The sequence below is a fragment of the Hemiscyllium ocellatum genome, chromosome 26 (genome assembly GCF_020745735.1).
Source record: "Hemiscyllium ocellatum isolate sHemOce1 chromosome 26, sHemOce1.pat.X.cur, whole genome shotgun sequence".
NCBI classification, from domain to species: domain Eukaryota; kingdom Metazoa; phylum Chordata; class Chondrichthyes; order Orectolobiformes; family Hemiscylliidae; genus Hemiscyllium; species Hemiscyllium ocellatum.
The window spans coordinates 17916231-17942008 of NC_083426.1; the positions used below are offsets into that span (position 1 = coordinate 17916231).

General features: G+C 39.1%; 1 protein-coding gene across 1 annotated transcript; it reads left to right on the forward strand.

The window, feature by feature from the left end:
• Positions 1-3506: 3506 nt before the first annotated feature.
• Positions 3507-23612, forward strand: LOC132828102 (acidic mammalian chitinase-like). The gene is made up of 10 exons (XM_060845012.1): positions 3507-3531; positions 6345-6552; positions 10959-11015; positions 12443-12608; positions 15903-16027; positions 18426-18549; positions 18661-18843; positions 20267-20383; positions 22976-23092; positions 23565-23612. Exons 1-10 carry the CDS (start codon positions 3507-3509, stop codon positions 23610-23612), a joined length of 1170 nt encoding a protein of 389 aa, XP_060700995.1.
• Positions 23613-25778: the final 2166 nt, after the last annotated feature.

The following is a 25778-nucleotide window of genomic DNA, read 5'->3' on the forward strand; positions in this document are numbered from 1 at the left end:
GTCAGATGAAACGAGTTACAAATCACAAGTTGCTGGATGATTTGTGTTGTTCCAGTACTGTTAGCCTTGCAAAAACTACAGCAGGAGGACTTTCTGTGCTGCATCAACAAATTTAGCAAGACATAACAATTTTTGACCATTCCTTTCAAAGAGTGGATGGAAGATTCTTCAACTCAGATTGCTGTCTACATCAAAATTCAATAATGGGGGCATGAAATTGATGCTAAAACCCTTCATTGTTAGTATTAGATATGTCATATATTTCATTAAATCTTGTAGTCCCAACATGAGCAATTGAAATCTCAATTTGGATCTTACAGTTCACAATTATTCGGAATTATAGATGGTCTGACACAACTGTAACCACCAAGATAATGTTTTAGCTCATCTTTACAATTAGTCACATCATTTGTATAATTTATGGTCTTCAGGTCATAGAAGACAATACCTTTGCTATTTTGAATAGGTGATTTAGGAGCTTTAATTTGCACTGAAACTGCACTGAAAGAGAATGGGTATAAATTTGGCTTTTTTGACAATGTGTGTGTTGGCTACATGCTTGTTAAAATGTCAAACTGCCCCTGCCTTTATAATATTTACATTAAGATGAAAAATCTATTGGTTCATGGTTAAGTATCTCAAATGAAAATATCACATGATGTCAATGTCCTAACATTAAGAAATAAAAATGATCAATGTTCATGGCAAAGTGACCTTGTTTACAATGGAACAGAGTCTGACTGAAATCTACTTATTTATTTTTCTCTACATGGCCACAGGAACTAGAGACTTGCTAACTCAATGAATGTAGCAGGTTTAATAATCATCAAGATTGACTAACAGCTGCTTTACAATTTCCAGCAATAAAAGGACAAGTTAAAAATTCAATAGAGAAAAATATTTTTTGCCGCAACTAAATTCCTGCATTTTCCCTGGGAAATTCAAACAGATAATTACATACTGAGGAGCTTCAAATCCAAGCTGTATTGTCATGGATGACAAAGCCTCCAGAAGGTACCACTGAAGAGTTTTCACAAAGGTTAAAATTACACAATTATATCTAAACAGATCATCAGAAAATATTGGTTTGCAGCCATCAATAGAAATTAATTTTTGGTGGAATGCTTGTTTAAACTCACCCATAGGGGTGAGTTTCCCATTCAGTAAGTTAAATTGAAATTGCTTCTGTATCAGTGATAGAGATTCATGTGCTTCTTGTAATTGTTGGAAAGAATTGGAAGGTTGGCTTAATGAATGGTTTATTTACAGCCTCAGATCATCTCCACCACAAACATCACCGACTTTCATCTCAGCAATATTACTTGCTTCCATCCTTGACTCAGCCTACCTGCTGCTGAATCCTTCATCCACATATTCATAAGCCCCAAACTCACCTTCTATAACTCATCTTCCACTGTCCATAAACACAACCTCATCCAAAACTCTTTGCCACTATTGTAATTCACCCCAGCTGAGGGAAGGTTTAATTGAGGTCTTCAATATTATGAGCAGACTAGATAGTGTGGAATGAGAGACCTATGTCCATTAGCAAAAAGGTCAACAACCAGGAGATATGAATTATTAAAAAGTTTAGAGGGAAGTTCAGTTGTAAATTCTTTTCACCAGTAGGGCGGAGGAGTCTGGAACTTATTGCTTCAAAGTGAGTGGTAGAGACAAAACCTTCACTATGTCTTAACAAAATAAAATTTCGATATACACCTGATACACCATAATCTACATGGTCATAGACAAGAGCTGGCCAATGAGATTAAGTTGAATAATTATTTCTCAGCCAGAACACAGAAAATAGCCAATCTTTCAGTTTTTCTACAGTTTTATGAGGAGTCAATCTATGTCTCCATCAAATCACTGGAATGAGCCAGAAGTAAAGAAAGTCAGGGCTGTGACAAACTCTGGTAACATTTGACTACCTGCTTTGTTTAGGTGGAGGTCTAGTTCCAGAATGTTGCTGACTCTTGACAAGCCTCAAAGATGTGAACATTCGGAGAAACCAACACTCTGATATGGATGGAAGGATCATCTGCAGCCTGCATACTTTATGTGGGATGATTAGCTCCTTCAAGCCAGAGTTCTATGGCCGTTCCTTTTGTCCTGTTCAGCACCACAGTAGGTAACTTATGGTGGTGATGTTGGGACTCCCATTTTTCTTTTTCTGAGGGCCCTTCATGTATGGGAGCAATACGTGAAGGTTGACAGCAAGCATTTAAATATGCAGCAAAACATTTGTAAGTTCAGAAAGTTAAATAATTCTGAAATTAGTAATCTCAGGATGATGGAAATAATCTGGCAAGTAGAAGCCCATCACTAATTGTGAGCAATATTGATTGTTGCAAACTGTCTTCTAGTTCATGAATGCCCTTTAGGGGAGGAAATTTACTGCCCTTACCTGCTCTGGATTACATGTGATGTCAGACCCATAATGGTTCACTCAACTTTGAAATGGCTTTGTGTCTCAGTTCAAGTGTCACCTAAGGGTGGAAATATTCAGTGGCTCCACCAGCAATACCCAAATCCCATGAAAGAATAAAGAAAAACATTTCAGAAGTAACCTAAGGAGTGGGAGCACAGAGCAACCACCGAAGGAGAGCAAAGTGAGATGTCATGACTGGGTCAAAAGTGGGGGAGTAGACAGTAGGTAAGTATCTACAATGGTCTGAGAGTAAGAGGCAAATAGTGGTAAGGGGTTCAGTTCTGAAAGGGTTGCCAATGTGCACAGATGAAAAGATATGAAGAATTGGGGTATAGGTAAGGGTAACAACTGCTGAGTCAGCCAGTAACACCCATATCCAATAAATGATTAATAATACAAATACATACAATACACACACTATAAAACTGGAGTAAGAAGCCTTGTGGTGGAATGAAGACAACTTATAGACTATGTAAAGTGTGCATTTAGCATACATGAAACAATGTTTAGGTTTGGACTCAGCTGTGGAAAGGCAGGGAATATATAAGTTTGTCAACGGATAAACTATGATGAATGGCACAGGTAGAGACTATCCAGTGATCTCAGAGAGTGGGCAAGGATCAGAGTTAATCAGAAGCCAGACATTGTTTTTGTTCTCCAGGAGAGGTGCAGTGGTCTCAGATGCTATACATATGCACTCCAAATCCAGTGGCCAGCAGAGTTATGAGCTGTAAAGACTAGCCGAAGCAAGGTAAATATCAAATGAGGGCATGCCAATGAGGGAACGAGTCTGGTGATAGAAGCTTGCTCTCTTATTGACTAAGTTTGATGGTATTCTATACCTTTGAACCTTAAATACTTTCTGCATTTCCTTTGCTTTTCTCACAATCATTATTTAGTTGATAATTTATTGAAATTTCTGCTGCAATGCTTTCTTTGCTCAGATAAAATGTTGATAATGTGTTGATGTTTTCAGTGCTATAAGAAATATTCATAGAGTTTCTACACTGATCCGTGTAGAACAGACACTTGTGTAAACGTTTCTCAACAATATTGCTCTGTGAACAAGGTCAAGATGGCCAAGATCCTTCTGTGGGCTGGTAAGGACAATACTTAGCTACTATACTTAAATATTTCTCAACTGTAATTTGTAAATAGAACTATATTTCAATACATTAAAAATTTATATCAAATTATGACTTTGATTAAAATTATTTAGAATGTTTTCACTTCAATAAATGCTGCCATGCCCATTTTACGTTTTCCTTTTTATTTTAGTGGGATTTGTGCTGCTGTTAGAAGTGTACAGTGGTAAGCAGCAACAGATTTTAACCTTTTATTGTCAATGATTGTTAAATTGACCACGACCTTATATGTTCCTATGATTAGCTTAACTTTTAAAAATCATAAACTGCAAAGTTCTGAGCATTGTTATCAATGTGTTTTCAAGCTTAAATTCAAAGTGCAGGCAATTTGTTTTTCCTTAGAATGTTATTCTGCTTAGAAGCTGTTAGTGCTGTTGCCTCTGAGAAGTTGTTGAACAAAGGAGCACCCAAGTTTTAAATGTCATTACACATGACATACACTGACATTTGTAGTGGTATTTTGTATTACAAAAGATTATTTAATAAGTAATATCAATACAGTCTGACAAGATCAGTTGGACAGTAAATTCTTTTAATATTTGTTTTTGATTTCTTAGCAAACTGTATATGTATGGAAAGGCAAGGCGATCAACACACATTACAATGCTGGAAATAAATATATCATAACATAACCTCACTAACATCATAATATTATTTCATTTTTCAATATTGGGAATAAAGTCACAATGATAGAAAATTAGATTGGTGGAATATACGTACTTGCATTCTCATACTATTCAAGCATATAAGTTATGCTATCTCTAAGATCACAGTTGTTTTGCTAATGTAATTATTCCATCTATGCCATACTGACTTAAAGATTATTAATATCACCAATGAACAATACATTAAAATGCTGTTGTGGTTCTGTCCACCAAGCTGGGAATTTGTGTTGCAGATGTTTCGTCCCCTGTCTAGGTGACATCCTCAGTGCTTGGGAGTCTCCTGTGAAGCGCTTCTGTGATGTTTCCTCCGGCATTTATGGTGATTTGAATCTACCGTTTCCGGTTGTCAATTCCAGCTGTCCGTTGCAGTGGTCGGTATATTGGGTCCAGATTGACGTGTTTATTGATTGAATCTGTGGATGAGGGCCATGCCTCTAGGAATTCCCTGGCTGTTCTCTGTTTGGCTTGTCCTATAACAGTAGTGTTGTCCCAGTCGAATTCATGTTGCTTGTCATCTGCGTGTGTGACAACCGGAAGTGGCAGATACAAACCACTATAAATGCCGGAGGAAGCATCACAGAAGCGCTTCACAGGAGGCTCCCGAGCACTGAGGATGTCACCGAGACAGGGGACAAAACGTCTGCAACACAAATCCCCAGCTCGGCGAACAGAACCACAACAACGAGCACCCAAGCTACAAATCTTCTCACAAACTTTGAACATTAAAATGTATCATTTTAGGATGACCTGTTAATCTAACACTAGTTGTTTGCCATGGCATTTTCTGTTTAAAATCAGAGATGTCCAAAGATATATGTTTGGGTCAAACAGAAACTCCTTGCCTACACTGTTTTAAAACAGGGCTGTTAATTGCATCCCCCATCACTGCAGCTAACAGGGAATCTACATTGGTAATTGTGGCTCAGTTAAGGATTCATGTATCAATACATCCTGACACCACCATGCAGTACCAAGGGAGTGCTACATTATCAGAGGTGACATCTTTTGGATGAGACATTCACTTGAGGCCCGCTCTGTCTTTTCAAGTGGATATTGCTGGTTTTATGATCCTAGAGGAACCTTGTGATTACGTCATGGAGATGCACCTCAATGGACATAAACAGCACAATGTGGGTGGAATCAGATAACAAGATAGAAACTGATGCAGAGAAGCAAGTGGAGTGATCAATTAGCATAAGACACTAGGCGTTTATGGGACAGTATTCCAATAGTGAAATTAGAGCTTGGTACATTTCTGATTACTGTTTATTGTCATTTTTAGCCTTAATATATAATAAACAGTGTTATAAAGAGGCCTAAGGCTAAAGATAAGTCTTGACCTTGTCATCACCTCAATCTGTCTGTCCTGAACCCAAACCATGTGGTAATAAAATCACACCAAATAAGAGACAAAAAAGATCCCAAGATTTGAAGCAGTCCAAGAAGTTATTCACAGTCTCCAGGCCAACTTACCTTTTAACAACCATCACAAAAGAAGCTGGTCCTTGCACCTTCTCCCATGTCCTTATACCAAATGTACACACCAGACCTTGTCATCACATCGGCTGCCACCACAAACAATATTGTCAGCCATCAATTAGTAGCTATTGATTCTCCCAGATTGACCTTTATCAGTTCCTTTGTCAAGCCAACTGTTTTATTCTCTCTCTGGGCTCCATCTCCACCTATCGCTTATTCTTCATTCATTTCCCCCATCCCATTTTCAGCATATATAGCAACTTTTCCTCACTAAAATCAGCTCTGAAGGAGGATTACTGGACCCTTTCTGTCCAGCAATTTCTGTTTTTGTTTCTAATCATTGTATGTTGTGCTTTGCTTTGAAAATTAATGGCCATGTTTCTGACATAATAACAGTGACTACACTTTAAAAGTACTTCATTGGCTGTAAGGTGCTTTGGAATGTTTTGTGCTCATGAAAGGTGCCATATAAATTCAAGTCATTCTATATAGACATGACATAAAGCTCTTTTTTCAGCTTTAAAGGTGTCATTTTCACTTCAAGTGTTTCTACTTCCAAGTTATCTTTTTGAAATGTTAATTCTAATTGTAGAACCAAGCAACTAATATTATTTTCTAACACAGCTTCAGGCAAGGACTATAAACTGGTTTGTTACTACACAAACTGGGCCCATAAAAGAGGAGACTGTAAGTTCTTACCAGAAGACATTAACCCCAGGTTATGTACCCATCTCATTTTTGCTTTTGCTGTTATTGGCAATAACCATCAAATCGTTGCCCAGGAAAGTGAAGATGAAGATCTATACATCTCATTTAACAATCTTAAAAAGAGGTAAGTTTATTTTGTTTCAAATATCTCTGAAGTGCTTTTCTAAATATAATTTTGTTTCTATCATAAAGGTTCTTCTCAAAATATTATCAGAGTAATGAAATCACATTCTTCAAAATGGGAAATCAGTTTTGGAAAACCATACATGTAAATACCACCAGTTTAAAATTAAATTTGCTTGAGATTTATTGCACTGTACAGAAATGGATCTAAAATAAAAGGAAGAAATTACTCCATAGAAAACTAATTATAACATCCATTGTGATAATCCAGCTATGGGAAAGTGAAGACTACAGATGCTGGAGATTAGAGTCAAAAAGTGTGGTGCTGGAAAAGCACAGCTGATCAGGCAACATCCGAGAAGCAGAAGATTCGACGTTTGAGCCTAAGCTCTTTATCAGGAATGTGGGGGAGGTCCAAGGGGGCTGAGAGATAAATGGGAGGGGGTTGGGGCGAGGGGGAAGATAGCTGGGAATGCCACCGTGGGAAGTGTAAAACCTGCACCCACACCTCCCCATTCAGCTCCATCCATGGCCCCAAAGGACCCTTCCACATGTAGCAGAGATTTTCCTACACACGTGTCATCTACTGTGTCCGTTGCTCCCATTATGGAGTCCTCTACATTGGGGAGACAGAATGCCAACTTGAGAAACGTTTCAGAGAACATCTCTGAAACATACATACTCAACAACCCTCACTGCCCTGTGGCCAAACACATCAATTCCCCCTTCCACTCTGTAAGGACATTCAAATCCTTTTCCTCATCTCCCCTCCCCCAACCTTATCCGAGATCCAACCCCCCAAATCAGCACCGCCCTCTTGGCTGTCCTACCTGTCCATCTTCCTTCCCATCTAGTCGCTCCACCTTCCACTCTGAACTATCACCTTCTCTCCCACCTCCATCTACCTATCGCATTCTCAGCTATCTTCCCCCTAAGCTCCACCCCCTCCCATTTATCTCTCCCTTGGGCCTCTCCCACATTCCTGATGAAGAGCACATGCTCAAAATGTCAATTCTCCTGCTCCTCGGATGCTGCTTGACCGGCTGCTTTTCCTGCACCACACACTTTTTGACTCGAATAATCCAACTATGCACTAATTTCAACTCACACAGAAATAAATTACAATATATTTCCACATCTCAAACACTACTCAATTAAAGCATGGTCTTTATCCAAACTAAATGTTGTATTATACATTATAATTTTAATCTCTCAGCTTCATTGTATTGGTGTGCTGCTAATTTAGAAAAAGTTGTAATTATTGCTCTCAATCAGATCTTTCTTTGAGCCTGATTTGTTTTTGTTTAAATAAATTCAACACAAAATTCTAGAAATATCCTGCAGATCTAGCAGCATTTGGAGACAGAGAAACAGAGAGAAAAATTCACTGAGTATTTTATTAAGTGAGATCCAAAGTGTCTGATCCACCATGGCTCATCGTGACCTTTCTCACACAACCTTCTCGCTTCACCTCATTAAGTAGACAACAGGGCTTTTGGGCAGCCATGTGGTGGGACAGACAGAAGCACTCATCACTTGCTGGGATCTTCTTGCATTCTTGCTGCCAGAACTGTATTTAATGTCCAGCCAAACACTACTCAGTTGTTACAAGATTATAACTGGAGTGGGAGTGGTCTTTAATGATGTTGGCTGACTCTCTGTGTCGACGAGAAGTGTAGACAGAGTCAAATGGATGTAAGGTTGGTTTGTGTGATGATTTGGGCTGTGTCCACAACTTTCTGTAGTTTCATTTGGTCCTGGGCAGAGCAATTAACATACCAAGCTGTGATGCATCAGATAGAATACTTTCTATGGTGTATAAGTAAAAGTCAGTGAGGATCTTACTTTTTGCTGTTGAACAGTGATGAAACAAATGAACAGTCCTTTCAGACATGAACTATGAATGATCCTTGAACTATGACATTGAGTCTGCAGCCAAGGCATTATACTTTCGAGTAGACAACACTGATGCTAAAATCAATTGGTACAGGTTGTGTTAGTGCCTGGCCCATACATATTATTACACTTACTCACAACCATCGAGTGTGGATACATAAGCAATAATAATTCACACATCTTCCAAGGGAAATTCTAGATTTCAGATTTTTCAGGGACGTCAAGACGAGAAGATATAAAATGGACCTGTTGGAAATGTTTGCCTTGCTCTATCTTTGTAGTTCATCAGTCTGAGGTGTCAAAAAGGTGTCATATTTAGAGCCTATTGTCTCGTAGTAGTCTGTCTGGCCCAAGGATCTTGACAGCAGAATTCTCCAGTATGAGGAAGCAGTGGCAGCTCCCAGGATATCTGTCACAGATCTCCAAGATTTAGCAATGATGGTCATATGTATTTTAAACATCAATGTACTGAAAGCTTCATCATTTGAGGAACTAAAAAAGTCAGAGGCAGCTGTTATCAAAGCAACATTGCTGCAACTGACAGTGCCTGCATCTCAGGGAAGTCAGTGATAGTGGAAACTCTCACTGTCCAGCCACCTTCACTCTTCTCATCTTGAATGGCTCTTGAAGAGCTATGCACTGGAAAATATTACAATAGTTACATTTGGTTGCATTTATAGATCGAGAATGGGGAGATTCCTGGCTGCACCTCGAAATGAACTACTTGCTTTAATATTCAGGGCAGATTTGACCTTGACAGTGGCCAGAATGGGATTATCATTTAGTCCTCTAAGCTCAAGTTCTGCTCCAGCAGCCGATCCAGGCCAATAATAAGAGCACAGGATAGCATTGTCATCATAGTCAATTCAAGATCAGAAAGTGTCCAGCTATGGCAGTCTTCATGTCAGATACTTGAGCAGATGCTGCCAAAATGAGAACAAATTTTGCTGAAAGGATTCCTGTTGTTCTCACATCCATCACAATGAAGCCTCGTGTTATGCCAATAAACAGTGTGGCATGGAATCTTCCCAAGGATGGTATTGCCATGCCTCGTTAAGGAACTCTGATGTATGCCAACTTATTCAAAAGTGCAACCAACATTTTCATGCTACATTGCAAGAATAATTTCTGCCAGTAAGCTAACAAGATGTTCCCATCTCCCTAATCCCCCAACAAGAAGGCAATATTCCACATTTTTGCACACAGACAGCTTACTGTGCCAGTTCTGAAGGGAATAAAGAGTCAAACACATTACTGCGGGACTCTGGAGTCACATATAGACCAGACCAGGTCAGAATGGCAGATTTTCCTTCCTGAAGGTTTTATGAAAGTGATGGGTTTTTAAATAATGATGGTAGTTTAATAGTCAGCATTATTGAAAGTAACTTTTAATTTCAGATTTTGCTTAGTGAATTGAATTTAAATTCTATCAACTGCCATGGTGGTACTTGAGCCCAGTAATCTCAATCGTCACAGCATTAGGAATCAAAAGATTCAGACTAATGTGTGCAATTCTGGTCTCCCTCCTATCGGGAGGATGCTGTGAAAATTGAAAGGGTTCAGAAAAGATTTACAAGGACGTTGCCAGGGTTGGAGGATTTGAGCTGTAGGGAGAGGCTGAACAGGCTGGGGCTGTTTTCCCTGGAGCGTCAGAGGCTGAAGGGTGACCTTATATACATTTATAAAATCATGAGAGGCATGGATAGGGTAAAAAGACAAGGTTTTTTTTCCCTGGGGTGGAGGATTCCAGAACTAGAGAACAAAGGTTTAAGATGAAAGGGGAGAATCTTAAAATGGACCTAATGGGCAACTTTTTCACACCGAGGGTCGTGCACATATGGAGTGAGCTGTCAGAGGAAGTGGTGGAGGCTGGTGCAATTATAACATTTAAAAGGCATCTAGATGGGTACATGAATAGGAAGGTTTTAAACGGATATGGGACAAGTGTTGGTAAATGGGACTAGATTAGGTTAGGATATCTGGTCGACATGGACAAGTTAGACAGAAGGATCTGTTTCAGTGCTGTACGTCTCGATGTCTCTATGACTAGTGTAGTGACATTACGATTACACCATTCTGTCAACTAAAACTCTTCAGTTAAAATAATCAATCAAACATGGCAGACAATCACTGAGAATGAAATAAAATAAAATAAGGTAATAGTGGACTGAGTGTAGCATGGATTTTGCAGCTGCTCCTGAGTTTCAGACTTATTTTTAGATTTACTTACAGATTCCTTATATTTGTTACATTTCAGTAGTATAAAATTTTTATTTTGATTTATTTTTAGTTCTTTTATACTCAAAATCAACATTTAGATAAGTACAAGAAAGAAATGCTTGGACAGATACGGGCCAAGTACAGGCAGGTAGGACTAGTTTAGCTTGAGATTATAGTCAACATGGACCAAAGGGTCCGTTTCTTTTATCCTATTTCTAGAAAGAATACTGAATTACATAATGGGCTTTATATTCTTTTAAAATTAATTATCATCGCTTCTGATTTTCACAGGAACCCAAACTTGAAAACACTCTTATCTGTCGGAGGCTGGAATTTTGGAACTGAAAAGTAGGTTTTTTTCTCAGCAGCAATTTTCTACCATTATACAAATGTTATTTCTAATCATGATTTGGAGATGCCGGTGTTGGACTGGGGTGTACAAAGTTAAAAATCACACAACACCAGGTTATAGTCCAACAGGTTTAATTGGAAACACACTAGTTAGTGTGTTTCCACTTAAACCTGTGGGACTATAACCTGGTGTTGTGTGATTTTTAACTATGTTATTTCTACTGTGTTAATGAAATGAGAAATACAGAAATGTGAGAAACTTCATACCAGAAGAACTGGATAACAGTCCATGTCTACTGGTGATTTTAAAAATATTTAATGCTTTTCTTTGACCTGTTAAAGTGTATTAGCAGCAATACAGTTAAGAAAAACATTCTTTAGCCAATGGAATCAGGATGTTGTACCGATACAGTTCACGAGTGTTTATCTTAATACATTACTTTAGAGTTCTCTGAAATTTAAAAGAATGAGAGATGTTGTTTAGCAGTGGACAAAATTTTTTTAGAAAGCTTGACAAGTTAGAAACTGAGAGAATATTTTTCCAGCTGAAGAGTCTAGAATCGCATAAGATGTTGGTGAGGCCACAACTGTGTATTGGGTGCAGTTCTGCTCACCACATTACAGGAAAGATGGAATTGCTCTGGAGAGAGGGCAGAGAAGATTTACTAGAATGTTGCCTGGGCTGGAAAATTGTGGCTATGAAGAGAGTTTGGAGAGGTTGGAGTCATTTTCCTTTGAACAAGGAAGGCTGAGGGGTGACATGATGGAAGTAAACAAAATTGGGAGGCGTAGAGATACAGTAGACATGAGGAACCTGTTTCCTTTGGCATGGAGTTCGAAAAGAAAGGTCATAGACTCAAGCTAAATGGCAGGATTAGAGGAGTGTGAGGAAAACCTTTTACACAGAGGATGGTAGGTATCTGGAATTTGTGACCTGTTGGTGGTAGAGGCAGCAATTCTTTTTAAAAAGACCTGGATCTGCATTTTAAGTTCTGGAAGCTGTAGGGTCATGGTCCATGTGGAGGAAGATGGGATTGGAAAGGGCAGTTAGGTATCTTTGGGTCAGCCTGGACAAGATAGACTGAATGCCCCCCTTCTGGGATGGATCAATTTCATAGTTCTAATTGAAGACCGTCATCTCAGAACAGTCAACAATTTTAAAAAGATTTGAAGAGAAATTTCTTCGCTGCATTTTGTGGATCTTCTGAATTCTCTACTTCAGAGAGCTGTGGACATTCTAATGAGATTACTCACAATTGAGATTGATAGAACTTTTGGTACAAAGCAAATTTAGGGATATTGAGAAATACAGCACGAAAGTTAGTAGATGAAGATGTTCAGCATGATCTTATCAAAGTGCAATGCAGATCCAATGGAATGTTGTCAACACTTAATTCTGTTTCTTATGCCTTTATATCTTTCAGGTTCACTGCCATGGCTTCCAGCAAAGATACCCGTCTAATATTCATTAAATCTGTTATAGAATTCCTACGACAAAAAGATTTTGATGGTTTAGATCTACATTGGGAGTACCCAGCATTTAATAGAAGCCCATACCTGGACAAACAGCGCTTTACTTTGTTGGTTCAGGTGAGTTACATTATACCTTAAATCCATGAGTTATCAGGGGATTCAATCTGTGCAATATGTTTTAAAAATTAAATACAGATCATACGTATTATATAACAAAAAGACCTATCATCAACTTCTTAATGAGAAAAATCACTAATAATAAATGTCCATGTTTAACAGTTACATTTGAATTGAATTGAATGATTATTGTCACTTGTATGTAACAAATAAATAGTGAAAAGTGTAAAATGTAGCCATGCTCTGGCACCATTTTGAGTTACAGAAGATAACTAGAATATAACTAAAGTCAGAATTCTTTCACCCTATTTGTGCTCTGCTCGAAATTGGAGGGGTGGGGGGGGGGGGGGGGGGGGGGGTGGCGTTTTCCAGAACAGGTTCCAGTCCATCAACACACTCTTGTATCACAGTCCATTCCAGAAGCCCTGCTCCACTGTTATCGTCACCGTTACTGCGTTCCAGATTTACCACATCGGGCCTACCACGCCGCTGCCAATGCAACCACCAGTCCCATCGATCTGCCAAAAGTACCGAATTGGGCCTTCGCATCTCCGCAGCTGAAGCCCAATATCCTGATTCTGATGCAGATCACTGATGCCACCTTCGCCGCCAACTGCAAGGGCTTCTCTGCTTTCACTGCCATATTGAAAGCAGTGCCACTGACACTGTCTTGAGTCCTGCACTGGTTGACCCATCAACATTAATGTCACTACACTCTGGCAGTATCTGTCACTGCTGGGCCCACACTCGTTGCCTCTCACCAAGCAGACAACTCTTACTGCCATTGCTGTACATGCTCAGAATATTGGGCCCAGCTTTGCTCTTCTCAAGGCACCAAAAAGGCTTTTAAAGCAGAAACGAGAAGGAAAAATGAAAGAGAGCAAAAGTAAAAAGAGAAAATTAAAAAAGAAATCAGACGGAAGTGGATGAGACTTGGGCTAGGAGCTTAGATGCAACACTGCCAGTCTGCTGCCATCTTGATTTGGCAACAAGAATTCAACTCTTAACTCACAAAAATAGATGATTTATAGCATGTCAGAGGTTAAGATGAAAGAATTCTACCAAGGGATTTGAACCATCTCAAACCTGCTTTTATTAGAAATGATACAAGGATACAGCTTTGTTTTTAAATGCAAAGTACATACCTTCATTCTAATAGATTTTTCAAAGTAGCTGAGTCTCCTAGACCTGGGGAATTCAGCAACTTTAATAAAGCAAGATGTGCAAGGTAAGTGCCATAATAGTTTCTGCTTAGGGGCGGAGCGGGCAAGTTTTCTCTCGACATGACATTCTAGCTAATTAAACAGCCATTGCCTAGGATTTCTCTGATTCCACATGTTCCCCATCACACACACACACCTGTGATTATAAAACTCCTCCTGACCAGAATTGTCAGATTGTACCACTGCATTTACCCACTTCAGTCAACCCACCTGAAATGTGTCAACAGGCCAGAACCCCACAAAAAATTTAAATCAACCCTGTAACCAAATTCTGCAAGACATTGAGGAAACCCATTTGAGTTCTCCAAAGTTGCAACATTTATGCCCCTGCCACAGAATAAACTTTGCTCCTGAGGCATAAATCCAGGCCAATGTGATTTATGCAAGTATGTTGCAGATTGGACATAGAGTCAAGCTGCCAGAGGAATCAGTTGGAGGCTAGTACAACAACAACAATTAAAAGGCATCTGGATGGGTATATAGACAGGACGGGAATAGAGGGATATGGGCCCAATGCTGGCAAATGGGACTAGATCGGTTTAGGATATCTGATTGGCATGGACAATTGGACAGAAGGGTCTGTTTCTGTGCTGTATAACTCTATGATAGGAAAGGGTCATGTGATTTTTTTTTGAAAAATAGCGTTATCTTTGCCTATGGTGTTGATAAGCCCTTTAAAATGCATTATTCAAAATTTGTAAATGTGTTTTATGTTAAAGCACATTTTCATTTCAGATATTGCACTCACATCCAAATTCACTTGACACCTGGACATTCCGGTTCTACCCCAAGGTTTGACTTTATATTTAAAGGCCCATAATGATTCATCAGTTGTGTATTTTCCTGCAATTGCATACCATAGCTACGTTTTAATTAGATTAGATTAGACTTACAGTGTGGAAACAGGCCCTTCGGCCCAACAAGTCCACACCGACCCGCCGAAGCGCAACCCACCCATTCCCCTACATTTACCCCTTACCTAACACTACGGGCAATTTAGCATGGCCAATTCACCTGACCCGCACATCTTTGGACTGTGGGAGGAAACCGGAGCACCCGGAGGAAACCCACGCAGACATGGGGAGAACGTGCAAACTCCACACAGTCTGTCGCCTGAGTCGGGAATTGAACCCGGGTCTCAGGCGCTGTGAGGCAGCAGTGCTAGCCACCGTGCCGCCCAAGAAAGTGATTTTATAGTGACTGAGAATTTCAAACCATAGTCCATTCTCTGGGTATTTTAAATAGTTAACCTACCTTCTCCAGCAAAGCATTTGCTACAGCCTTCCCAATACCCAACCATGAAACAGTATAATTGCCAGTGCAGTCATACACTTTCCCCCCAAATAAAGGAATCCCTGGAACCTGACCAATCTCATTTCAAATTACCTCACTCCCTTCCCCCAGGACTCTTCTTCTCCCTCACTCTACCCATTGCCTTCTACAAGTTTACCCTTTTTTCTCTTTCTATCCCTTTTATCTCATTTCATTTTGGGACATTTATTCTCTTGTCCTCTTCGCTTCCCCTTTTATTTCACCAATCACCAAAAGCCATTGGACAAGTGGGAACAAAATCAAAAAGGCTAATAAAGTATCAACCTTTATACCAAAAGTTTTAAATACAAGTGATGCATCCCTTCTCCAAAGTCTGGGTCACACAGATTGTTGGGACACAATCTAAATTGGCCAGAATCATACCAGGACGTAACAGATTAATTATAAAATCAGATTATAGAAACATTTCTTGCATTCCCTGGAGTTTAGATGATTGGAGGATGCCGTAATTTCAAAAGTCAGTAATGAAAATATGAAAGAATGCTCTCCTGAGATGAGGCACTTTTCCCCATCAGGGAATCAACATTGAAAACCCTTGTCCTCATCCTGCATCTAAGGAGAAACATCTGTTTGAAAGTTGCCTGAAAGATCAGCAGCCCTGTCTTCTACTGCCTCAGGATGACGTATTTCAGTGAACAGGTGTTGAAATATGCTGAAAATGCAATACATTTGAAAATATAATATCCAATGTTCCATTGTGATAATCCTTTCATCAAATTTATTATATGTTAACATATAGGAAACTTTTGAAGAGTTCAAGAAGGAATCTGGTGAAAATAACAAACCGAGATTGCTGCTTTCAGCTGCAGTGGCATCTGGCATAAGAAACATTCAAGCAGGCTATGAAATAGAAAAGATTTCAGAGTATGTACAAGCTACTTATGTGACGTACATTTTCCAACTGATGCAGTCTGCATTTCATCGTACTCTAAATTTAGTAACTACATTCCTGACAATAACAACCAAGACATTGAATAAGTGCAATATTTCTACTGTACTGAATAGAAACTTTCAAAAGTCAGATACATGATAAAACTTCTGAACCAAAGGGTTAGGTGTTGTAGATTAAATATTTTGGCACTGGGCACTAAACAGCAGAATAAATAGGGTTAGGGAACAACTGGATTCAGTTTTAACGAAGGATTATATCGAAATTTATAACCAGAAGCCAGGAGTATAGGTTTGACTTTGACAAACAACTAAACTTGGTGAGTGTACTGAAACAAAAACGCGACGTAGAACTTTATAGGAGGTGGAGGCTGTGGGTTGTGGAGAGTCGTGTGGCAAAATCAGGCAAGTGTGGCCGGGGGCATCTTGTTGGGAGCACATCATCCTTTATGCTTTTCACAAGCTATGTTGAGAGATTCTTGCAAGGGAGTGGCAATTTGCCAACTGACAGTCAGTAATGCTGGTTAAATGCCTTTTTAACAGCCCAACTTGCCTCATTAATATTCAAACTCCCATCTTACCAAACAAGCCTGACAAGGGGAAAACTCAATAGAAAATCAAAGTGGGTCCCTGGCTCTCTGCTGGCAGCAAGGGACCTTCATGTTGGACACTGGGCATCAACACTTCAAAGCATGCTCCAAGGGCATTGGCCACATGTATGCCACGTCCACAGAAATTAGCATCCAACATGTGCCAGGCTTTAAGCACCCTCTTGGCACATCTCGGGTCCACTTACAGGACACTTTTACACGTCACAGCTGCACTGGCAACTGTGTTTATAATGCTGTAGCAAAGGCAATGTGTGTTCAGAAACACAAGCCCAGCTCATGGACAGGACTAGACTGCACCTTTGGGCCCTTTGCTTGCTCGGTGTCTACCGGATACTCAAAGCCTCGCTTTGCCTCTTTGCACTTTGCCCCCTCAGCCAGAGATACCAGGCTGACATTACTGTCACTTTGTCTTGCTGGTTGGCGCAGATACAAATTCAGTAAGCTGGCTTTAGTTGCCAGCAAGCCTCAGTCAAGTCTAGGGAGATAGCTTCCATTCAGCAACACCTGACACCATAAGTCAAGATCACTCTCTGATACCAGTTCAGGCTTTGCCTGGATATTCAGTCAGGATCCTGTTCTCAGGCAGCCCACCAACTTCTCTTGACTCTTTCTGCCCAGTTGGAGTTGCCTTCGTCCTGGCATGAGAAAGAGAGAGAGAGAGCGAAAGAGAGAGAGGGAGAAAAAGAGAGGAATTACATGAGATGTAAGTAAATGGCACAGCTGTTCCTATTGGTGCAGGTGAGAAAGTGTCCCAAGTTGGTGAGTAGGAAGTGTAGAGGATATGTAGTGTTCATGGTTTTCAGGAGGTGACAGAGGCTAAGGCAGGATATTACAAACAATACTGAGAGTGATACAGCGTGAGATTTGGTGGGAAGTGAGTACAGTAGCAGAGATAGTGTGAATATTAGGTATCTGAGAGATGGCGGTATTTACCTCAGCAGAGAGGAAAAGGACATTGGCCCCTTCCCTATATTATTGTGCATTTCTCCAGGCAGCTGATACTGCACTTACCCAGGTGTCAATCACTCTTGGCACAGTCTGGTGTTGGAGCGGCGACTGCTGATCTTGAGGGAAGAGAAGTCCTGCATTGGTACTATCCAACCAACAGGACCTCCACGAACCTACACACAAACCAGTAGTTGATTTCCCTGTCTGCTATGTCTGGGGCAAATATGAGGATTCATGCAGGGCAGCTCAACAGTGCTGGTCCATGTACACCATGAGCCCAGGCCCAAGGCTTGCTGATCTTTTGGTGGTTTTTGGCTAAACAGCAAGTTTTTACAGGAACAATGTGTAGTAAAATGGGGCAGAAATCATCTGAGAGACTCCATTTGAGAGGGATGTTTTTGGCAATTAATGAGACATTGGAAAGACAAGGCAAGAAAATTCACTGAGCCTTATGGGGACAAACCCTCCCAAAAACCCAATGCAACCCAAACTTTGTCAAAAAACAAAAGAAATATCCAGCCCGTAGTGAGAAAGAAACTCAGCAAGTGTGCCAGCATCCATGGAGAAAAAAAAAACAAAGTTAACGGAGTCCATTTTGACTCTTCTTCAAAAATTGTTGATGAGTAACTGGCCTTTTCCTGTTCCTTACAATTCTCATTTGATAATGTATAAGCTATGAAACATAATAAATAAATTACAGATTTAGAGACAGCAGGAAGATAATCATTGCTATTCTTCATCACTGGTTGGGTCAATGTATGCAGCACACATGTCCTTGAGTACCAGCCCCAACATCTTATTTTTGTTTTATATAGGCCCCTAGATTTTATCGGTGTGATGACATATGAATTCCACGGACCATGGGATGTTACAACTGGACCAAATAGCCCCCTGTACAGAAGTTCTACTGATTATTATGACATTAAATACTTTAACGTTGTATGTATAAAAACTAAGAGAATCATTTCTACATTTTAATTTTTCTAACGTTCATTTGAATCATTAATGCAAATTTAAAATGTTACTTCAAATAATATGTTTTCCTTGTAGGAATTTGCTACAAACTACTGGAAAGAAAATGGTGCCCCTGCAGAAAAACTACTGGTTGGATTTCCAACTTATGGCCGTACCTTTACACTCTGTTCAGCTGATAACAAACCTGGTGCTGCAGCATGTGGTCCTGCATCACCTGGAAATTGTACTAAAGCAGCTGGTATTTGGGCATACTATGAGGTACGGTTTAACATTTTATATTTAAAAACTTATGTCAACATCTTGCATCATAACATTCACACGAAGAAACTTTAGCACTCGTCATATAAATCATGAAAATTAAAGCTACCGCAACTCTGATTACAACAGAAGTCTGTTGTATTACCATGTCCTGACTTTGCAACAGCCCGCAGATTTAAAAAAAAGCATCTTTAATTACCAGAATCATGCCATCTACCACAGAGATATCCTTACCATGATCATCATGAAATATTAACATTGTTGTAAAAAGGAACTTGCTGTCACTTTGTTTCATTTTGCACTACTCAGGATAGAATTGCAAGAATATCAAACTTCAAAGGGAACAACAATAAATACTGGAATTTCCAGCTTAAATAGAAAATCTCTATCAAGATTTGCACCACCAAACAATTATTTAACTACCAAATAATGAAGCCTTAACAGAAGTGTTATACATTTACCATAATTGCATTCAATGTTTTCGTCAATTAGAGTAAGAAGATATACTATAATCCAGAGGAAGTGCCTGGGTTAAAATAAGTTAAACAATGAGTAGATAAAATCATATTTCTCCCTCAATCTATAATCAATCTATTCATCAGTTGCACAATGACTTTCATTTGTAAGCAAGTTGTTTAAATGAAATCCGTTGAGTACATAAGCTAAAGATTTGCCCCTTTATCCTCTATTCTTTTCCTCCTACCTGCCCTTTGCATTCTCTGAATTTCATCCATTGCAGGGTATAAGCAGATATCAGTTCAGTGTTGCTCTTTTACCTTCATATGGAAACAACGGAACGTTATCAGTAATTGAGTCTAACCCATCATCTGCAAACCAACTTCCCAGTTCGGTGAACATAACCATAACTATAAATGGAAGCATCCTTGTGAAACGGATTAATGACACTAAATTTGTAATCAGTTACTAAACTTTGCTATTTGTAATCTAATTCATATGATTTGTCTGGTGGTGTTTTGGGGTCTTAGTTATCCATTATATTTATTAATGACTTAGGCAATGGGTTAGAAGCCATTTTTGTTTTCAAATTTACTAATGATGGAAAGATTGTAATCAATATAGACAGAAGAAAATTTTGATGCAGTAAGTGAAGAGGCAGGACCATGGAAAATGGATTTTACCATAAGCAAATGTGAGCTTCAGACCTCAAAATGGTAGAAGAGGGTGGTGTCAAAAAGTTGAAAGTTTAGTAACTGTGGAAGACAAAGAGAGTTTCAAATCCAGAGATTATCTCCTTTAACAAATCATTGTAACATCTTGAACACCTTGATTAGATCACTTCCCAATCTTCCATTTTCAACAGAATATAATTTGTGCTTTGCAGCTTCAGGATGGCACAGAAGAGTATTAGCTCCCATAACCTACTTGTGCCTCAGTTGTAAACTGTACACATTTTTGTTAACAGATATGTGACTTCTTGAAAGGCGCCAAAGAAGAGTGGATGGAGGAGCAGGAGGTTCCATATGCATATAAAGATGATGAGTGGGTTACTTATGATAATTTGAAGAGTTTTGAGAAAAAAGTATGTATTTTACAGTCATTTTCTGCTGCATTTAAGCAATTGTACATAATTAATCCACCTGTGTACACAGTCAGTTTAACAATTGGCTTAGATATAGTTTAATTAAACAGCTAGCAGGAAAGTAGAGAGAGTTCATGAGAAAGCATTAGCAGGTACAATTAAGGAAAACCCAAAGGATTTTTAAAAAATATATGTAAAGAGCAAGAGAATAACGAGGGAAAATGTAGGACCCATTTGGAACCATTAGAGGTAATCTGTGTGGGACCCAGAATACATGGACACAATTCTCAATGAATACTTTGCACTGCTCTTACAATAGAAAAGGACAACATAGACATCATGTCGGAAGACTGTGAAATGTTAGAAGAAATTAGCATAAAGGAAAATTAGCAATGTTAGCAGCTTTAAAAGTGGATAAATCTGTAGGCTCAGCATCCCAGTCTATTGAGGGAGACACCCTGGCCACAAGTGAGGTTTCAGAGGAGCTAAGGACTACAAAGTTGTCAATTCATTTTCAAAAAGGAAAGCATAGATCAAGAAATTACAAGCCAGTCAGTTCAACCTCAATGGTGAGAAGGTAATAGCACAAATTCCAAGGTATAGAATATATTTACACTTGGGCATACACAGATTAATCAGGGATAGTCAGCTTGGATTTAAGCAATTTCCACATGTGACAAATTTGAGAAATTAAACAGGAATATTGATGAGGGTGATGCATTTGATGTGATCTACATGGACTTTAGCAAGACTTCTGATATGGTCCAAAAAGAATTGAAACAAACTGTGGATGCTGTAAATCAGAAACAAAACCAGAAATGGCTGGAAAAGCTCCGCAGGTCTGGCAGCATCTGTGAAGAGAAATCAGAGTTAATGTTTTGAATGCCAATTCTGAGGAAAGGTCAGCGGAACTTAAATGTTAACTTTCCACACGATCCCTCAGGGCAGACTGGTGAAGAAAGAAAAAGCCCATCAAATCCAAGGCAAAATGACAATGTTGGATCCAAACGTGGCTGAGAAGCAGCAAGTAAAGGGCGATAATAGAGAGATATTTCTGTGACTGCAAGTTTGTTTTCAGTGGGAGTCCACAAGACTCGCTGCTGGAACTCCTGCTGATTGCAGTGTACATGAATGATTTGGACTTAATTGCAGGGAGTCTGATGAAGGAGTTTGTGAATTACACAAAATTAAACTCATGACCACAACAATAAGTGGAATTCAACCTGAAAAAGTAAGAGGTCTAACAAGGCAAGGAATTACATTATGAAAGGCAGATCCCCGGAAAGGACTGAAAATCAGGTGGACATATGTGTGTGTCCATTGATCCCGGGAGGTATCAAGACAGGTAGTTAAAAAGGTAGATGAGATACTTGCCTTTATTAGGCAAGGCATATAATATGAGAGTAAAGAGGATATGCTGGAACTGTACAAATGTTGGTTAAGTCACAGATAAAGTGCTGATGCAGTTTAGTTTATGGGAAGGACTAAAGAGGGTCCAGAATGCTACCTGAACTATAGGGAAAGATTAGACTGTCTGGGATTGTTTTCCTTGGAACAATAAAGATTAAGAGGCTACCTCAAGGAGGTGTATAAGATTGTGAAGGGCATCGATCGGGTGGATTGGAAAGCATGTTTTCATTAGTAGAGGCGTCAATAACTTTAAGGTAAGAAGTAGAAGGCTAATAGGACAGTTGACAATTATTTTACATTCAGAGGGAGGAGGAAGTCTAGAACTCTTCATCTGAAAGTGTGTTTGAATCAAAAAGAACTCTGGTAACATTGAAGTAAAAATTAGGATATTCACTTGTGTTGCCATAATCTCAGCTGAAAATGGGACTACTTGTTGAGTGACACATGTATGATGGGTTGAATGGCCTCCTCTGTACTGTAAACATCTGTGTATCAACAAACTTATAACTCTAAGTTCATACCCATGTTGCTTCCAAAGGCATTGATGACTAGATTTCCTTTTTAATTGTGTTTAATAACTTTTGTTTTCTGTAATGTTGCTCTGAATGCTTAGTAATACTAGCTAGTAATATAGATACTAGATAGTATTATGGATAATAAAGAAAACAACAAGTTGCTGTTTATTTGGAAGCATCCAGTCCCTCAGTTTCCCATCACTTCCTAAAGGCTTATCCGTAGCACTCAGTATCTGAGCATCAGCATTGTGTGAGCCAAGAGAGCAAGTACTCACAATATAGACTGGCAGATGTTTGTGACAGAATCAAGGCAGATAGAATTAAGATTTAGAACAATCATGATCTAACAATAGCAAAATAAGTTAGGAAGGACACACATGCTGATGCTTTCTGCAAAGAGTCACTAAAACAATAAAAATTTAATTTCTCCGTGTGCTTGCTTAGTGTTCTCCAGTGTGCATCACCTGTTATGTGATTGGATTCTGGAACCATTCTGACCAATGAGATCCACGAGAGGCCGTGCACTTGATATCATGAAAACATCTAATTTTGTAGCTGAAATAAAGACTAACCCTTGAACTGCATATGATGGTATTACACAGTAATAGTGGTCCACAAGAAGAGTCCATTCTGACTAAATAGAATGCTTTAAATTCTTTTTACATAGGTGGAATGGCTAAAAAACAATAGCTTTGGTGGTGCAATGGTTTGGACAATCGACATGGATGATTCCAAAGGTACTTTCTGTAAGCAAGGAAAATCACCCCTCATTAGTAAGCTGAAGATTATGCTTTCTTCAAAATCTAAACCTAAAGATGATTCATCAGGTAATTTATTATTTCATGCAACTTTTCTGAACCAGATAAATATTTGTTAAGCTGAAACGCAACTCATTTCGATGCACTTGTTTGTCTATTCTAAAATCCATTACCATAACTATTTCTATAACCTCAACTATATGGACAGATACAGGCATGTTTTTAAAATGCTACTCATTCAATAAAATTAAATATATTCATGCACTAATATCATATTAAAAAATTAATGGCAAAATAATACCATAAGTTTTCACACTGTGGTAACCATGAATACTGATGTGGCACATTAGCGATTCCCTTGTGGAGATCCAAGCACAATGTTGCTCAGTACATAACAATGATCTCTAAATTGAGAAAATTTTCCAATCTTCCCATCACATTTAATGATGTTACTATTGCCGAATCTCCCCCACCAACTATCAACATTTGGGAGGCCACTCTCAACTAGGAATAGAACTAGACCAGTCATATAAACAGTGTGTGTAAGGACATTTTCTCCTGACCGGGTCTGAAAACTCAGGAGGCAGGCAGGATTCTGGCAAGTGGAAGACTTTTATTCAAGCAGAAACCAGTTAATGCAGGGAGAGGGCCAAAGGATCTTCCCCTGAGACTGGCCTCAGAAGGGAGATCCATGACACACTCGAATTTGTAGAGTAAAAAGCAGTGTTTTATACATTTATACTCCATAACATGGGTTACAGTCCTTCCCCCATAATCCATATACCCAATCCTGTAAAACATCTAATCAATGCTGGGCATCCCTAAGGACAGTCCCACGAGCCATTATCTCATGGCATTAATGGACACTACAATCGCTAGATCTTTATAGGCATCCCATTCATTTGCATTCCAAAGTACTCTACTGGGTCTGTTTCAGACTGGCTTATCTCTAAGGACAGCTTGAATTTTGTTATTCACTGTATTTCATCTAATTACTCTTCTTCAATTTTGAACTATCCTAACTATATGGAAAAATACAAAAAAGTCAGAGTTTTAACTAATTACTATAAGATTTGAAATATTGGCTTGTAATATGAAGTTTGTTATAAACTGTAAAGTAGACATATATATCACACAGCTATTTGTACCCTTAGTACTTTGTGATTAATGGGCTTTGAACAATCTATATTTTTCAGGTGTCTGAGAAGGGCATTTCTGAAAGCTAATTAACTTTCACATATTGGCATAAGTATTTTGATTATATGTACCTAGTTTTGTTGAAAACTATCCCTGTAATTCTCTGCAGAATCTTTAACTAGAACCTATTGCTTAATATTGTGAGTAATTAACTTCAAAGAAACAACTATTTACGACAAAATTACTAACTGCTGTTCTGGTAGCTGTTTAGGGAGTTAACAGGCCATGTATTGCACCTGGTGCTCATTCATTTACTGGGACAATTATTCTTTCATTAATGATGCTGGGCATACTCTTATCAAAACGGTCTGGAAAAGTGTACACAAAGGTTCTTTTACTGGCCTTGGAATAGTTCAGTTCAAAGGTGTTATTGTTTTCTTTACTTAAAGGCAGAAACAGACTGTTTGTCTTATTCGTCTCCTGTTAACCATCTTCTGATTTAATGCTCGGGCAGGCTGCCTTTCTGACAGCCATTTTGTGTAAGCAGACATGGGCTGTTCTGTTATAAGCAGATACGGGTCATCCCTACAGTGTGGCTATAAAAATCAGTCAGAAGCTGTCAATTTTACAGTGAGTAACTCATTCCCTTACTCCCCAAACCTTATCTTCCATCTACAAGACAAGCCAGAACTGTGAGAGTGCTCTCTTTACTTGCCTGGATGAGTGCTCAAGCAGCACAAAACCATTCAGGATAAAGTAGTCGATCAATGACAACACTCTCTTAAGCACTGGCTTGTTCTACCAATGATGCAGGGGCAGCAACATGTACCATCTATAAGTGCAATGCAACAGCTCACTCAGCATCAAGTGGAGAACCTTTAATGTTCAGTGAAATAGCAAAGTTATTTTATGTTTTCTTACATTTTCAAGTACATGACTCTACCGCGTGGAAGGATTAGGACAGCAGGCATTAGGGAACACCACTGAGTACAAATTCTTTTCTGACATACATCAGATACCAACAAGAAAATAGAAATTTAAATGGCACTCAGACTGGCCAGGTGAAAATCTGTCCTGTTTGTTCCTTATAAAGCACGATCATGAGGAACTCTTAATCAGTTTCTAATGTGGACTCACAAATCTGCCTTAAATTTGATGACTCTAGTTACAGGCCATGCTATGGAAAAGACACATAGATGTACTAAAAATGCCATTCTGGGAGATTCTGCTGAGGCATACTAGTTTAAGCAAGTACTTGAAAATGTAAGAAAACAAAGTAACTTTGCTATTTCACTGAACATTAAGAGTCTGTGGCTCGTTGGTCTAGGGGTATGATTCTCGCTTTGGGTGTTAGGCTAGGTGGATTTGAGAGAGATCCTGGATTCAAATCCTGATCAAGCCCCTATTTCTGGGCGGCACAGTGGTTAGTACTGCTGCCTCACAGTGCCAGAGACCCTGGTTCAATTCCCGCCTCAGGCGACTGACTATATGGAGTTTGCACATTCTCCTCATGTCTGCGTGGGTTTCCTCCCACAGACCAAAAATGTGCAGGTTAAGTGAATTGACCATGCTAAA

Excerpts from the sequence above, each read along its gene's own strand:
- LOC132828102 (XM_060845012.1), top strand. The coding sequence starts at position 3,507 with ATGGCCAAGATCCTTCTGTGGGCTG. Across the intron at positions 3,532-6,344 it reads CAAGATCCTTCTGTGGGCTG|CTTCAGGCAAGGACTATAAA; the intron begins GTAAGGACAATA and ends TTTCTAACACAG. Across the intron at positions 18,550-18,660 it reads ACATTAAATACTTTAACGTT|GAATTTGCTACAAACTACTG; the intron begins GTATGTATAAAA and ends TTTTCCTTGTAG.